Source organism: Lithobates pipiens, unplaced genomic scaffold (assembly GCF_037356315.1).
Source record: "Lithobates pipiens isolate NorthernLeopardFrog02 unplaced genomic scaffold, aLitPip1_a1.2 Scaffold_8, whole genome shotgun sequence".
In the NCBI taxonomy this organism is placed as follows: domain Eukaryota; kingdom Metazoa; phylum Chordata; class Amphibia; order Anura; family Ranidae; genus Lithobates; species Lithobates pipiens.
This window is the reverse complement of record NW_027507903.1, coordinates 275622477-275640810: the sequence shown is the minus strand read 5'-3', so window position 1 is coordinate 275640810 and position 18334 is coordinate 275622477. Positions and strand designations below refer to the sequence as shown.

Genomic DNA, 18334 nt, shown 5'->3' with positions numbered 1-18334 from the left:
GTGTTGCTTCTTTTTCCCTTTTCTACTATGCTACTTCTCCCCCCTGGATCCCTCCCCTCCTTCCCATGAGATGGACTCTGCGACGCTCTAGATGTGTCAGCCAGAGATGTGGCACCAGACTGACCAGGTCACCTACACGTCTTCCGCATGTCTCTACAATCAAGAAAGGTATGAGAACTAACATACTCATCATACACCCCGGCTCTCGATGGTTAAGATAGTTTCGTTTAATGTGCACGGGTTAAATCACCCAGCAAAAAGAGCATCTGTCTGGAAAGAAGCCCAGAAGTTGAGGGCGGATGTACTTTGTCTACAAGAATCGCACTTTTTAGCTGGTAACCCACCGCCCTTTCGCAACAAGCACTTCCCACATCTGTTTTTTGCATCTGCCTCACAAAAACGTAAGGGTGTGGTGATAGCTATCAGAGACTCGATTGCTTTTTCTCACATCCTCACCATATCCGATCCTGAGGGCAGATATCTAATTTTAATAGGTTCCCTTAATAATAAGATCTACACTATTGTGAATCTCTATGCTCCCAACTCTCACCAACTTAGATTTCTCAAGAGACTCCTGACCAAAGTTAGAGAAGTGCGACAAGGAGCTCTGGTGATGTGTGGAGATTATAACATAACTGTGGACTTCCGAATGGACACGACCACCAGATCTCGTCGACCTCTTCCCTCCTTGCGGCACTTACTGCAGGAGGAGGGGTTGTATGACGTCTGGAGGTGTCAGCACTCTACTGAGAGGGATTATTCTTTTCACTCCTCTAGACACAACATGTATTCAAGAATTGATATGATTTTGGTAGATAGATTTCTGTTGCAAGCAGTGTCCTCCTCCGCCATACACGGTATATCTTGGTCCGATCATGCACCCATATCAGTAGTGGTGGCGGAGGGGAACACTCATGCTGTGTCTGGGATCTGGAGGGCGAGTGCTGGCATATTTGGTTCACATGAACAAATGGTAGAAGTTCATAAGAGTCTCCAAGAATTTTTTGTAACTAACACTGGTTCGGTTAACGACCCAATGACTCTTTGGTGTGCACATAAGGCCTTCATAAGAGGCATATTACTGCAAGCTAGTGCTAGACTTAAAAAACAGAGGTCTCTTAGGCTTGACCGAATTCTAACTGATATTGACTCACTAGACAGTCAGAATAAGATAACCCCTTGCCCCAAGACAGCCCATAGGTTAGACGCTCTTCGATCTGAACTCAGACTTTTGCTCCTAGAAGACCACAACAAATTTGTCCACTACCTTAGACTGACTCATTACTCGGCGGGTAATAGAGCAGGTAAACTTTTGGCCCAACGTTTAAGAGAGCAGAGGACTAGAACTACTATTTCTTACTTAATTAACTCTTCAGATAGCAGCAAGATATATAATCCTAAAGAAATTGCTGATTCCTTTGCCAGGTATTATTCCTCATTGTATAATATCAATACAGACCCCAATACCCCACAACCAACAGAAGCTGACATTCAGGCATTCCTTGATGGTGTCTCACTACCCAAGCTCTCAGAGGAGCAACTTTCCGCTTTAAACGCCCCTATTTCCCAGGCGGAGATACAAAAAATCATTAGAACACTGCCATCGGGCAAATCTCCTGGCCCTGATGGTCTTCCTGGAGAATATTACTCCAAATTCGGCAAACTTCTAACCCCAACGTTACAAGAAATTTATTCGAAGGCGATTACCTCCTCCTCTTTCCCCTCAGAAATGTTAGGTGCCTATGTTGTTACCATACCTAAACCAGGAAAGTCCCCGGATACCCCAGCCAATTTCCGCCCAATTTCGCTTCTCAATACCGATGTAAAAATTTATGCTAAAATTCTGGCTCATAGACTATTGTTTATTTTGCCCACTCTTATAAATCCCGACCAAGCAGGATTTACAATTGGAAGGCAAGCTTCCGATGCGACTAGACGGGTGATCGATGTTGTCTGCCACGCGAGGGCCTGTCGGACGCCTTCTCTGCTCCTTTCTTTGGATGCGGAGAAGGCGTTCGACAGGATACATTGGGGATACATGAGATCTGTTCTGAGTAAATTTGGATTCCAAGGCCCTATTCTGTCCGCAATTTTAGCTCTCTACTCCACTCCTTCTGCAAGGGTCTATACCTCTAGCATCCTATCCCAACCTTTTACTATAACAAATGGTACCCGACAGGGGTGCCCATTGTCCCCCTCCATCTTCAACTTGTTGATAGAACCCCTGGCGGAAAAAATTAGAGCCCATCCAGATATCCATGGTTTTACTTTTAGGGGGAAGTCACACAAAATAAATCTATTCGCGGACGATATAATCCTCTTCCTTACATCCCCAACGTTTTCTTTAATACACGCTCAGAGCATTCTAGACCAATTTAGCAATATCTCCTACTACAAAGTCAATGATTCTAAGTCCCTTATCCTTCCCCTTGATATCCCATCACAAACTATGCTTAAACTACAAAAATCTTTTCCGTATTCCTGGAAAAAAGACAGCATAACATATTTGGGCCTTCAGATTACAGCAGACCCTAACAGATTAGCTGAGGCCAACTATTCCTTACTACTCCAAAAACTAACCTCTGAGACCAGACGCATTTCTAAAACGGAACTAACATGGTCAGGACGACTAGCCTCTTTCAAAATGTTATTACTCCCACAGATCCTATATGTATTTCGCACATTACCAATACCTATCAAACCCATGTACCTTAGATTACTTAACTCCCTTCTCAATGGGTATATATGGCAGCAGAAGAAACCTAGGTGTGCTAAAGGCTTACTAATAAAACATAGAAAGGTGGGAGGCATGGGTTATGTGGAGCTCCAGGACTATTTTAAGGCAGTTCTGCTTACCCAACTAGCAACTTGGTTCCACAAAAAAACGTTTATCCCTTGGAGGGATATTGAGCAGTCTATGTCCCCGACAGGGGACCTCCCCTCTTTGCTCTGGCTTGATAGGCTGAGGCCCTTTAATCTGAGACAACTACCGCTGACGATCCAGGCCTCTCTTTGGGCATGGAGGGACCTCGGGCGGATCGAGCCTGCGGAGGGGGGAGCATTGGAGGTCCCCATAGATATTGATTTACTTGGTAGAGCTATCCCTGGTCTTACTACTCACGCCTGGAGGCTCAAAGGTATCGAATTTCTCTCTGACCTGTTCTGTGACGGTCGAATTAAAGACTTCAAAACGTTGCAAGATGAATATGGCCTAGAGAGGGGGGAACTATATAGATACGGTCAGATCTCACACTTTCTACGCTCCGTGCCCACAGCCCGAATTTTCATGCATGCAGATGTCTGGAAGTTTTATACAAACAAACTTGCGCTAGTAAAAGGGGTTTCGTTTTTCTATGGCATCCTCCAGCACAAAAATGTATTTATCAAATCCCCCCCCATATTTAAAATGGGAGGGAGACCTGGGAAGGGTATACTCACTGACACAGTGGCATCAAGCCATCAATTCGATCTATAAGGCATCCCGCTGTGTTAACCACTGGGAGTTACACCAAAAGATAGCATTGCGGTGGTACCTTACCCCATATAGATTATCTAAATTTTCCGAAGGGATTCCTAATCTGTGCTGGAGGGGCTGTGGAGAGGTGGGTTCACTCAAGCATATTCTTTGGTCATGTAGGCACTTGACTAGTTTTTGGAATAGTGTATTTAGACTGCTATCCTCCCTCAGAGGGATTATGCGGGCGGGGGGCTTATCAGAATCTGGAAGCCCCCTTTAACAAGGGGACCCCCAGATCCCGGCCCCCCCTGTTTGAAATGGTAAGGGGGTACAAAAGTACCCCTACCATTTCACAAAGAAAGTGTAAAAAATGGTTAAATAAAACAAACACACTTTTGAAAAATTCCTTTATTAAAAATAAAAAAATAAAAAAAAGATTCCAGCGGCGGTAATCCACTCTTGCTATCCAGCGACGGACGGTCATCTTTCCAGCGATGGCTCATCTCATCCAGCGCAGCGAATCCTCCATCCTTCTTCTGTCTCCGTGGAGGAGACACTGCAGGCATTCCGGCGGCTGACGTTTCTTATATACGGAGGGCGGGGCCACCCGTCACCTGACCCCGCCCCCCTCAAACGCAAGGGGAAACCCGGGGTTCCCCGTGACGTATGGGTGACCCCGCCCCCCTCTGATGTAACGGAAACCTGCCTGTGTTACATCAGAGGGGTGCGGGGTCACCCATACGTCATAGGGAACCCCGGGTTTCCCCTTGCGTCAGAGGGGGCGGGGTCAGGTGATGGGTGGCCCCGCCCTCCGTATATAAGAAACGTCAGCCGCCGGAATGCCTGCAGTGTCTCCTCCACGGAGACAGAAGAAGGATGGAGGATTCGCTGCGCTGGATGAGATGAGCCATCGCTGGAGAGATGACCGTCCGTCGCTGGATAGCAAGAGTGGATTACCGCCGCTGGAATCTTTTTTTTATTTTTTTATTTTTAATAAAGGAATTTTTCAAAAGTGTGTTTGTTTTATTTAACCATTTTTTACACTTTCTTTGTGAAATGGTAGGGGTACTTTTGTACCCCCTTACCATTTCAAACAGGGGGGGGCCGGGATCTGGGGGTCCCCTTGTTAAAGGGGGCTTCCAGATTCTGATAAGCCCCCCGCCCGCAGACCTCCACAACCACCGGCCAGGGTTGTCGGGATGAGGCCCTTGTCCTCATCAACATGGGGACAAGGTGCTTTGAGGGGTCACAGACCCCCAAAGCATCCTCCCAATGTTGAGGGCATGTGGCCTGGTACGGTTCAGGAGGGAGGGGGGGCCGCTCTCTCGTCCCCCCCTCTTTTCCTGCGGCCTGCCAGGTTGCGTGCTCGGATAAAGGGTCTGGTATGGATTCTTAGGGGGAACCCCCACGTCAATTTTTTTTTTTATTTGATGCGGGGTTCCCCTTAATATCCATACCAGACCTGAAGGGCCTGGTAATTGAATTTGGGGGACCCCCACGCTTTTTTTTTTTTTATTTATTTTTTATCAATGACTTTCAATGAGTGTGCTCTGTATTACGGAGCCGACAATTCATAATAGCTGCGAGTGATTTTAAAGGACTTTTTTTCCTGCATAAATGACACTTTGTGCAGGGACAGTTCTAAGCACGGGAAACATGCGCCCCTTCACAGGCATACTATAGTAACCCCCCCCCCCCTACGAAATTTAAAGGAATATTACACTTTTATTGTTTCACTTTAATCATTATTAAAATCACTGCTCCCGAAAAAACGGACGTTTTTAAAACTTTTTTTTGCATTGATACATGTCCCCTGGGGCAGGACCCGGGTCCTCAAACACTTTTTAGGACAGTAACTTGCAGAATCTTTTCTCTCTGTCAAATCTTTTTTCTCTGTCGAATATTTTCTCTATATAATCTTGGACTAATAGAGGTAAGGTTAGGCACATTCGACCACAGGTTCTATAGACACATTGTTGTCAGAGTCATGTCGAATCTCCTATTCTATATCGAACTGTTGTAACAATGAAAACGAAAATAAAGCATTTATTTATGTCGGATCTTTCGTTTTTCGGATTTTGTGCTTTCGTTATCGTTTGTCAAAACGAAAACGAAAATAGCTGAAATTCGGACGAAAATGCATTCGGACGAAAACGAATGCACATGTCTATTAATCAGGGCTTTCCTGCATTGGAGTCTCCCTTCTAGAACATGCTTAGAGAAGGGAAGAGAATAGGGTGAATCAGGGTACTTCTTCTCATTATCTAGCGGAGCTAACAGGCTAAGGTGGGTCAAAAACAACGCTGTATTGGTTCACTGAAATAGAGAGAATAAAGGTCAGCAACATAGCTATGCCTTCTTGCAGAGATTTCTGGATAGCCAGACTGGCAGAACAGAATTGAAAATCTTTTCGTTAGATAGTTCCCATACAGTATATCAACTGTTTATTTAGCTGTTTACCTGAAGTTTGACTCTAAGGGACATTAAAGGTAACGAATGGAAGCAATCATTATGTGTACCCTTACAATCTGAATAAGGTAATATGTAGATGTTTAAATCTAAGCTTGATATACTGTTTAGGAAATTGAATGATACAGTTTGGCCAACCAGTAGAGTCTTGGTTTAAAATGTACAACAAATGCTCATTTGTATTAAAACATTCTCCTTGAGGAAGTTTTGGTATATATATATATATATATATATATATTAAATATGCCCTTTACTTATGGCTGTCTGGAGATTGTATTTGACAGGTTCTACTGAGAAGACCATTTATGACTTTTGATATCTTTTTAAAATTATTTACCAAATTGCCAAATTGTAATACCTTTTTATTTATTTTTTTTATTTTAGCTTTGCCTCATGAGTGGAGAAATCATTCAAATGAGTCCACAGCAGAACATGATTTTTGAGGTACTTGATCTTGAGCAGGCTTCGCCAGCCACAGTGAGCAGGTAGGTAATCTCAGTTTTCAAGATTTTATCACCCAGTGTATTGTGGTTACAGATATTTCATAGCATAAACTTGTTCTAAACATAAACATGTGATTATATACACACAAATAATTATACATAACACGTAATCTGGCTAATTATGCTATATATTTTTCATATATAATATAACTTTTCTATTACCTCTCTTTACCTGTGCGCTTCCTGTTTTTAGAATGTGTGACTCAGAGTACGTTTATTTTTCAAGGCTTTTAGCTGTTTATTTTTGTTCAGTGTATGTAAAACTGCATTTCTAAAATGCTATCTGATTAAAATATTCCACTGGTGTTCCTCAGGGATTAGTTTGACCTTAACAAAGATATTAATGTTTTTGCAGTCGGGATATTATGTTCCACTATAGTAATATAATGTCATCTGTTTATGTTAAAAGGTAGATTTGAATAATACAACATAAACTCTTGAATTTCATATTAGCTGCTGCATGGCTGTTTTAATAGAAGACAAAGCAACTTGGGTCCAATTTAATGTTGAAGCATAATGGATTGTTGTATCGGTTTATAAATTCATTATAGCAATTAGAAACATTACTACACAGGAATCTACGACAGCACATTTATTTTTTTCTGAAATTGAGTTTATTTCAACTTTCTCATGCAAATTTTGCATATGAAAAGAATTGTGTGCACTAAAATGATTCAGGGGCTCCTAAATTGCTATATACACCAGAAACATTGTTTTCAAGTGATTATGAAACTTTGCACTTGTACATTGCTACCTTAATTTGGAAATAGTGTTTCATGTTGAATTGTAATATTACTTTTTCTCCAATTCAGAAATGTTTTCTGCTTATGATCGTTCTGTTCAGGAACTTGGAAAGGTTCCTTCCTCCTTTCAGTCCTACTGCCACTAGCTATATATATCAAAATGATATATTTTCATGTCTACACTCTGTGCAACAAATATTTAACCCTGAATATCCTGGGGGGAGGGGCACCAAAAATTACTCTAAAAGACTGACCAGATTTCAGCTTTAACAACTTCCCATCCAGCCCACGTCCATCCATGTACATAGAAGGCTGGACAGGATGAGCACTGATGCGTGTGCCTCCTCCCATTTCAGATGCATGGGTGCATGGCTCCTAGAGTGTGCACCTGAGAGCCTGACGATTGGTGTGTGTCAGACACAGCAGTCCACTTGAACATGGTATGCGGTTAATGAGATCAGTCCTGTGCCATGTGATCTCTGCGTCCGATCGCCACCATACCAGCAGGTCCTGATCACAGCCACACCAGCATCCTGATCACTTCCATACCAATGTGTCCTGATCACCACTACATGGACATTCTGATCATCATGATTCCAGTGTGTTCCGACCACCAACACCAGTATCCTGATCACTGCCATAACAGTGGGACCTGATCACCACCATTGTTTGTGAGAAAAGAGATTACAGCTAACTGTGAGTAATTTTCAGCATCTACACACAGTGTACACAAACAAAAACCATTGCTAACCAGCTCACTGTTTCCCTGATCTCTACCCAACAGTGTCTAGTGTAAACCAACCACAGGCAGCCACCTGTCAACTGTCCTAATGTCACCAGCGCTGCCAGGGACAGTGTCCCTCATTGCATTGACATCAGGCTGCTGTACACCAGCACCAGTGTCCTGATTACTGCCATACCATCATCGTGATCATCGCCATACAGTTGGGTCCTAATCACCACCACACTACTGTCAACGCCCTGTCCAAAATAAAATCTACACCAGTGAGGAGGCATTCCAAATTCTGAGTTTGACAGATGGACACCAGTAACTCAGTATCTGAGTTAAAGCAGAAGAGGGCCCTAACAAAAAGAATGAGATGCTCCGAGGATCAGCAGGCAATCAACAGCTACTCAATACCTCACTGTGACATGGCTAGTACCAGTCATTAATCCAAGAGAAAGGTCAAGTACTAGTACTGGGGTGTCACATCAGCCACCAAGAATTGGGGCCCAAACTAGTGTCCTGGAGGTGCTTTTAAACCCTTTGTGGCTACTTTCAAATTCAGAAGCACTTATAATCCCCCCATTTATAGCACAGCCAGGCATTCAGGCAGAAGCCAAGAATGTTATGCCCAATTTTTTTCTTTTTTTTTTTCACAGGTTCAAGTTTTTTTTTAATTCAGTTGGGGCCAATGCAATCTTTTTGCCCAGCAGTTTATCCCCCAAAATCCCAGGTCTATTTATACCTTTTGAGTGGAAATCCCTCACAAATCAAGAGTTTAAAGTGGGGTATGATGGCTACAGAAGCCATCCTTTTTTTGCAGAGGCCAGATGTATGGGGAAGTGGGGAAAATAGCAATGAATGTTATATTTTACTCCATCTTTGCTGAATACACATCATTTGTTTTGAGGTGTTTGTCTGCTTGGGTAGAAGAGATAACATCAGGTAAATGTCATCAGCTTAAATCTATATTGTCTCAGGGCCTTTCTTGTAAATTAGAACTGTTATGATTTCTTCTTGATAGTTTAGAAAAAAGCTTCCTGTAAATAGCCAAATAAATAGAGGTAACCTTTTTTTTCACCAGTGCCTTAGGTTGCCAGATAGGGCACCTGGTCATTTAAATTGAACCAGACCAGAATTTCTCTGACTTTGCATTGCTGTATCTGGGTAGATAGATGAAAGACAAAAAGCCATTTATCTTTCCATTTAGGTGACACAGGTTCTTCACTACGCAAACTTACTGACTTGCCCTTCTCAGAATTGTCTTATGAAGTTATTTGGGGAAACAGTTTGGTCACATTGCACCCCAAGCTATGATTTGTTTTGGAAAAACATATTTGAGGAGTGGTACACTAGATTATAATTTATTCCCAATGAAGCAAGGAGGTGACATAAATTCATGCACTATCCTTTGATTGCTACCCATTTAAAATGGGCATCCAGGGGACTGGACTTCTGGGAGGGCTCAAAGAATTATCACTGAAATGAAAAAAAAAGAAGTATTCTCATTTGTCATCATGTTTCGAACCTGACTAAATCATATATGGGTGAATGGACCAATGTGATTTTTTTGTTTTGTTATTCCCATGTTCTACTTTGTGTTTTGAATTCTGAAACAGTGATAGGCTTGCACTTAAATGGTCTGGCATAACTGAAATCTGGATCACTGGCAATGCACTGTTGGGCATACAGGTTACATTGTTCTAAAATTCAAGCTAATAGTTCTTCACCGAAAAAAACAAGTAAAAAAATAAATTGTAAAATGTTCAGTTTCCACCTTAATGGGCTGAAAATGGGGAGATGACAGGCACTAATAAATTAGAGGTTAGCTACAAAAAGTGTCTCTGGGACTGTGTTGCACTATTTCTTCATGACTGATATTGCAATGCCCCTCTGCTAGTGCTTGCCACATGCCTTTCCAGTTCTAGCTGTAATTAACCACCAGTAGCAGCTGTAAACAGGTGTTGGCACTAGCTTTAAATGGGCACTAGCGCTTACTGGATGGAATCAGACACTGGTATCAGCATTAATCAAGCTCTGGTACCAATTGCAATCAGGCACTAATACTGGCTGTAACAAGGCACTGATTATAACTGCACTAACTGCATTCAGGCACGGTTACAAGCTGTAATATGGCAATGGTACATGCTGTAAACAGGCATTGCCACTGGTTATAACCAGGCACTGGCACTTGCTGTAATCAAAAGCTGGTGTCAGCTTTAATCAGACATTGATATTGGCTTTAAGACCCCTTTCACACTGAGCCACCACCGTCGTCTTAGCGGCGCTATTCAGCCACTAGCAGGGTAGTTTTAACCCCCCACTAGTGGCCAAAAAGGGGTTAAATCCATCTGCAAAAAGCCCCCGGAGCGGCGTTTTGCCAGCTGTATCGCAGTGCTGCCCCATTGGTTTCAATGGGGAGCAGAGGTGGACAAGCGGTGAGTTCACCGCTCCTTCACCACTCCAAAGAAGCTGCTGGCAGGACTTTTTTTGATGCCCTGCCAGCGCACAGCTCCAGTGTGAAAGCCCTCGGGCTTTCACACTGGAGTGAATGGAGCAGCTGTTTTAGGGCATTTTGCAGGTGCTATTTTTAATTTAACGCTATAGCGCCTGCAAAACACTCTAGTGTGAAAGGGGTGTAATTAGGAACTGGTACTATTTATATTTAGGCACTAGTGCCAGCTGTGATCAGGCACTGGTACTGGCTGTAATTAGGCCCTGGTACCAGCAGTAATTATGCATTTGTGCTTTTGATTATCATGCTTTGGTATTGGCTTTAATTATACTGGTATTGTCTGTAAATTGGAACTAATGCTGACAGATACTGGCTGTACTCACATACTACAGCATTGAAACACTACCACCGGTTGGCACCTAGTTCTCCCCCTTTCACCTTGGCTCTGTGTGTGACAGAGAAAAGAGAGAGTTGTCTGCCAACCACAGCCAGTGTTTAAATGTGTAATTGTGATTGGTCACAGTATATATGTCACATAAAAAAGAAATATTGTATAGACTAGAATACTTGGAGTAGGCTTCATTTTAAAAATAGCACTTCAAAAATGTATTGTAGGCCTCATTGTTAAAAGACATCTTTAGCTTTCGAGGACCAAAAACAAGCAAAGTTTTCCAGTTTTAGTAATTGAACCCCTGTGTGTGATTCACCTATAGTATACTATCCTTCATAACCAGACCTGAAGATGGGCCACGCCTGGAATGTGTCGTTATGATGACAGCCTTCTGAGAGATTGCTCCATGGAACTTTGTTGCTATCCCCTGGTGTCTCAACACACACCACATCCAGTGACCACCGTGGCCTTGACGTTATATCCGGCATGCAGTCTGGAAGCTTCAGATACCCATATTCTGCCTGAGTCTCCCCGGAATGTCCAGGGATCAATCGGCTTGCCCATGGCCTTGATGTTGAAGTCATCTTTGGCTGCCCAACAAATCTCTGTCTTTTTTGTATCATTGACTCCAATATACACCCCTGACCTCTACAAATTATAACAGCAGTCCATCACAGTGGTACAGATTGGACTCTTCACCATATCCCTTGCACGCCATCTGCTTTTTTCCATCTGGGAGAATGAGTAGTTTGACCTGGGAAGACGATTTCCCCTCTCTCCCCTCCAGCACCTGCTTGATTAATGGTATGTGTTTTCAGCCCCTCAAGTCACGTCTATATAATATTATAGCAACATGTTATTGGCACTTACCGTAAACAGTCTAGTCCTATACACAGGAGCCTTTTTATCTTTTTTTAAGTTTGTTGGACCAATAAACATTTTATACTTTTGAACTAACTGTGGTTTTGGTCTTTCATTTATGTGGGACTACAACTACCAACCACCAGCTTTCACAACACTGGTTTCTGGCTGTACAGACTTATAGAATTGCTCAGTGCTTTCCTTGAGGATCTTTGTTGGTTATATTGTTATTGTATGCTTGGGCATCTTAATTGGTGCTCACAGTTTACCTCCCAGCTGCGAGAGATTTCAGTTTTTGTTCCACCATTTTATGAACTGAGTATCATTGCGCAGCACCTGAATTGTCTGTTTGATTTGTATCCTTCATAACAGATATACTAAAATTGTTTAGCTTCAGATGGTTTAACTGGTCCAAAATCACCAAGTCAAATGTATCATAGATGCAGTAGAAAGCATATCTTACAAATGCTTTTTATTTTTTTGTTAAAGTTGGGGTAATTTAAATTTATCTAAGCTCTACTTTTAATAGTAAACATGGCAATTAAAGATCTGAAAGATACCATTGTGTGGTAATTAATCTGGGGCTTCATCACAGAGGTTGTGTCTGGTTTTGTGTTTTTGTCTTTAATACACATTTTTTGGTACTGTAAGGGTCCATTCACACAGGGGCAACACGACTTTGAGCGAGACTTTGGGAGGCAACTTGGACACGACTTGAGTATGAATCACAGCACGACTTGAGGCAACTTACAAGGCAACTTGAAGTTGCTTCCAGGACAGGGGACTTTACCAGTGGCCAATCACATAATAATCAGCTCTGTGGGAGGGAGGGGTTTGCCTAGAAAACTATTTTTACTTCCTGGAAAGTTGCTCCAGTTAAGACAGGGGATCAGACTTGGAGGCAACTTCTATTGAAATCAATGGGTACAAGTTGCCTAGAAGTCGGATTGAAGTAGTACAGGAACCTTTTCTGAAGTCGGAGCAACTTCAGTAGTGTACATTAAGACGGCTCTCATTCACTTACATTGATTTTATCATGTTGCGCGACTTAAGGCGACTTGGGGCGACTTCAAGTCGGATCCAAAGTTGCTCCTGTGTGAATGGACTCTAAGTGAACATATTTGCTTTTTTCAATTATTAGACCAACAAAAAAAACTTTTTAGTGAACTTGGTGAGCATAACATACAGTATGTTGTAATATATGGAATCAAATGTCAGTTTTTATAGATAAAATGAATAACAGCTAAGCAATTGCAAATATTTCTCAGTAGTTTCAAAAATAATTGTGATTAGCACCCATAAGTGCTCATTATTGGAGTATGGTTCAACCTTACTCAGTGATGCCTGAATTGATCTTGACGCTTACACATACTGGACTGTTTATGGCATGTTTTTTTTTTTAATGTGTCAATTTGGGACTCATGACAAAAAATAAATAAAATAAATACGAATTGCATATACAGGATAAAATGATTAATGCCTTACAGTCATTCTTTGGTGGTTGTGTGGTAATTAGATGAAACATTGATTTTAAAATGACAAAACTAACAGTCCTCCTTATATTATACTAAAAAAGACTGTTAGGAAAACTCAATAACTGCCAAAATCATGAGATAGGCCACTACAACCTTAATCCACTAATCATGTTACCAATGTGAGAAAGGTCCTGTCAGTTATAAACAAATAGTGTGATCTATACATATATATTGTGTATTTACTATTAGATGGCATGGAATGTGTTGTTCATATATACCTGCTGTTAGAATTATTTCCAATTCAAAGCATTTTATAATACCAATTACAGAAGTTATATCAATGTGTAGCAGCAGCCAATAAATCATTTAATCTTAACTTTGCTAAGCTTATTGATGTTCTATATCAAAATTGTCTTCCTGGCTCACAAAGTGATGAGATTGGTAATCCTATAATTAGCAAACCTTCATCTGGTTCAATCAATAGATTTGCATTAGCAGACATTTTCAATGCACTGACATGTTATTAGTTTTCTGCTTGTTAATTTAGGAAAAGGTTATCTCATTTTTAACTTGAATACACAGTCCAGGTTGTTATTCTTGTTTTAAAGTAGGCAAAAATGTACTACAGTGTATATATATATATATATATTTTAGGATTGCCAACACCACATATATTTTTCAGCAACCAGATAGTTTTCAGCTAACTGTGATTTTTATTTAAGTTATTTTACATATGTATTTATTAGAGAAACAATATCCACCATGTTCTTCATTGCTTTCCATTGATATAAATGAATACAATTCAGGCATACCACAGAATCCCTTGTAATGAATCCCCTAAATGTTAAAGTGGTTGTAAACCCTTACAAACCACTTTGAACTACAGGTAAGCCTAGATTAAGGCTAAAAGACAGTCACCGCTGTCTACGGCACATGCGTTGTAGAGAGTGGCACGTAGGCGCACTTTTGCCATTAGCAGCATGCCGCTGCTAACGGCGATATGCTGTTAGTGGTGGCTCCCGTGCACATTCCTTTTTGTGAGGAATATCAGAAAATATTTCACAAACAAAAGATTGTTCTGTATTAGGTTGTTTAGATTGTTAAGAACGGTGACTCTATAATAACAAAAACTTGATTGAAAAAATGTTTTTACTTTAATTCCCTAAACATTAGAATGTCTACTGTATATGTATTCTATCTATCTAAATATTTATATTATATATGTAGCACCCTTGTCCTAAACAGGGCTGCAAGTAAATTTAGTTGTGCTTGGTGGTAACTAGCATGGCTAGTTTGTAGTCTTTAACCACTTCCCGACCGACACATACTGATGTACATCGGCAGAATGGCACGGACAGGAAAATGGGTGTACAGGCACATTCCTTTAAATTTGCTGCGTGCCATCGTGTGCGCGCCGGCGCGCGCTGGTCGGGACCTCCGTGAGTCTGATTAAGGGTCCCGAGGACTCAGTCACCACGGGCGTACCCGCGATCGTCTCACGGGTAGGAAGGACAGCAAGATGCTAAAGTAAACAAGCATCTCCCTGTTCTGCCTAGCAACAGTGACACTGATTTCTGCTCCCTGTGATTGGAGCAGAGATCAGTGATGTGTAAAACACAGCCACACACCCCTAGGACATAACACCTACACTGCGTCCTAGTGGTTAACCCATTCACTGCCAGTGTCATTTGCACAAAAATCTGTGCATTTGTATAGCACCGATTGTTGTATAAATGACAACTGTCCCAAAAATGTGTCAAAAATGTCTGATGTGTCCGACCTAATGTCGCAGTCACAATAAAAATCGCTCAACACCGCCATTACTAGTAAATAAAAAGATTAATAAAAATGCCATAAAACTATATCCTATTTTGTAAACACTATAACTTTTGCGCAAATCAATTAATAATATTTTTTTGCGGACTGAGGAAAAAAAAATGTTTTATACATTTTTGGGCATATTTATTATAACAAAAAGTCAAAAAATATTTGAAAATGTTAAAAATTGTCGCTCTTTCTTTGTTTATAGCACAAAAAATAAAAACTACAGGGGTGATAAAATACCACCAAAAGAAAGCTCTATTTGTGGGAAAAAAAGGTTGTCAATTTTGTTTGGGAGCCACGTCGCATGACCGTGCAATTGTCAGATAAAGCGACGCAGTGCCAAATCGCAAAAAGTGGTCTGGTCTTTGGCCAGCAAAATGGTCTGGGGCTTATGTGGTTAAACAAATGGCTTTTTCCTAGACTTGGATTTAACTGTGATTCCTCCCTTTTGTCAATAGGTGGCACTGTTACCTTTGGCATTAGGATGATAGATTACAGTGAATTCAGGTTAAGAGTGAATATGCTTTTCTCAGCCAATCAGCAGAAGTTTCATTGGCCACTCAGGCAGCTGGGATAGGCGATTTATTCAGGGAAGGACAGATGATCGGGGCTATTTCAACCCGGGCTTCAGCCTAGATGGGTGTGTGGAGTAGCAGCAGAAGTGTAGGCCTGAAGCCTGAGGCCTAGCAATGTGTAAAGGTGCTCAGCCTGAGGGGAGCCTGATTGTTGCCAGTAGTCAAGGGAGAAGAAGTTGCCAGAGAGTCAATGACTCTTGTTGCCAGAGGCAGGTTTAAGGGATGGAGCTTTGAAGGAGTACCAGAGGAGACTCTTCATCAGGCGAGGACTGTGAAGTAGCTGTAAAAACTTCAGGTGAGAACTCATCTAAGAAGTACAGCAGGTAGCTGTGAGTAAAGCTTGAAGAAGTACACCGGGTAGCTGTGAGATAAGCTCTAGGGATCCAGCGGGTAGCTGTGAGTGCAAGGAATCCAGCGGGTAGCTGTGAACCTAGCTTGAGGATCTACAGTGGAATACTGTGAGTAAAGTTGTTGCTATAGGAGACAGTAGTTGCCATGAGATACAGATTGCTGCATTCAGCTTAAAGGCCCCTCTGTATTGCTGTCTGTCTAGTTCTATTTTTGTCAAAGTAAACTGCCAAGTTGCTATTGCATTTGCCTAAGGGTGTCATTTGCCCTATCCCTCTCTCCCACATTTCCTGTTAAGAGAAATACAATTATCATTATTAATTTACAAAAGTGACTGTCACCCATCTTTCCATCTTGTGCTACACCCACCATGCCTAGTAACCTGCACCCTGAGGAGGAATGTCAGCCATCCCTGACTCTGGGGGTCACCACCAGGCCTCTGGAGGTCAGGGAGAGTGCTATATTTTGGTGTCTAACATGGGGCAAGGCGTTATTTTTGCTGTGGTCACCCCTGGTAACGGACTGCAACTACACAGAAGTTTTGTTTGGCTCTGTGAGAAAGTGGCAAATATCTGTGTGCCTCAGAGACGGTGCAAAGGTCTTTACACCAGTGCTGAAGAGGTTAAGGCAGACTCCAGAAGAGATTTAGCACACTGCTGTAGAAAAGAGGTTGGGGCTGAAGTTCCTGAAGAGCAGCTGGACCAATCCCTTGGCAGGGGGAGGAGTGGCTGCTCTGCGGAAGAGGAGATAGAGATGAAGTTGTGCGCATATGAGGGCAGTGTGCCTGTTGGGACTATAAAACCTTTGGCCACAGAGGGAACAGAGTAAGGAAAGTCTGCTGCTGCATGTTCAAAGTTTAATCTGCTCCTGGATGAAGAGTTCTCTACAGAGTCAGATTCCGATGTCCTGTCTGATTGGATCTCTGAATTTCTGACACTGTGTCTTGGCCTGAGGGATGGTCTGAAAGTGATGCTGAGCAACAGTGTGAGCCTGCAGAGAAGGAAGTTCTTTCTACTACCCAAACCTCCAGTATCAGGCCTGAGTTGTCTGCATCTCCTGTTTTCTGTCCTGCAAGTTCTCTGAAAGAGAAGCAGTGGACTCACCGTGTTAAAACCTCTAAAGCTATGGGGCAAGTGTCTTCTTTTTTGACAAGTGTATCCCAAAAGCCTGACAAAATTTCAGAATATCATGTCAAATGTGCTATAGATACTTAAGTGTTACCCGGTTGTGGGGATCCTAAATTGTTGCCAAGATTGTCCAAGTTGCAACAAATTTTTATGAGGATTATGGCTACTTGTACCCAAATGTGCCAGAGAATCTGGAAGCCGAAATCCAATTCAAATGGGCACAGTGGGTTGATGCTGCTATTCGAGAGTACCTGTAAATGTCTGCTCACTGAATATCAAGTAGTTGTCACCTAGACATGCAGAAAAGTATACTAATGTTCTGCAAACCTGGAACTATGGTCATCATATCTATGCAGACTGCACCATTATTCAGAGGCCTAATAAAGCTGATGTGCAGCATTACATTACCACTATTGGATCCCCTGGAAAGCCTGTTCAATTAACTGATCCCCATTACTACTGGTGATGCCAAAAGTTATGGAATCTTGCTCTCAAGATGGCATGGAACACAGCTATGTGCTCAAGTGAGTTGTACCAGTTCCATGGGAAGCTGTTCTTCATATGGAAAATGTTGTTGTGATGACACTCCTTCCTGTGCTGTTTGCTGACCATGCTTGTTATAATTCAAAGAAAAGTGCCTATTGGACTTTGTGGCTCCAAGGACAATGGGATTTTTAGTTGGCTAGTACGGTGGGCTGTGTGTGGCAATTGGGCAAGTCTTTACCTACAACCTGTATCTCATAGACTGAAAAATCTACATGTTCTCTCTTTACTGACCACCAGTTGGTGTGAGCGTGAGTTATATGTTCTCACCTCAAATATAGTTGCTAAGTGAACTTTATCTACTGATTTGCTAAAATGCTTTTGGAAGAATGTGTCACTATGAAGGGAGTGGAGGCTTCTTCATTGTGTCAATATTTCTATGTACAGTTATTTGCTAGGAGTTGTAAATATATTAGGATATATTGCTGTGTTTGCACTAAACCATTTTTGTCACTCTCAGATGAGGGTAGACAAAGCTCTAGATATTTATATAACAGTTTATTCTGCATAGATATTACCATACTAGTAGATTATACTATAATGTGTTGCTAAATGCTATATTAATAATATTGCATAGTACACTGTTTTCATGTGTTCTTCATGCATAGGGATGGTCTCACGGTCCGAGACAAATCTAAGTACGATTCGAACATCAGGTGTATTGATGTCTGATGATTGACCAAAGCGTGCACCTAAACTAAACAAATTTTTGTCATTATTCATTAACTACAGTTTATAGATTTAATGCATGTTAATTATGTTGTTCACATTTTAATTTTGGCTATGCCAATAATTCAAACACTTTAGTGCTACACGTATGCACTTTCTTGAATATAACA

The 18334-nt window shown here is 41.7% G+C and overlaps 1 protein-coding gene across 1 annotated transcript in view; it reads left to right on the top strand.

Moving 5' to 3' along the window:
- Positions 1-18334, top strand: part of LOC143962680 (dynein axonemal heavy chain 3-like) — a 2426925-nt gene that overhangs the window by 1109166 nt on the left and 1299425 nt on the right. Inside the window, exon 36 of the mRNA XM_077472045.1 lies at positions 6311-6411. Coding sequence (XP_077328171.1) covers positions 6311-6411 — 101 coding nt within the window. The remainder of the gene's footprint in view (positions 1-6310; positions 6412-18334) is intronic.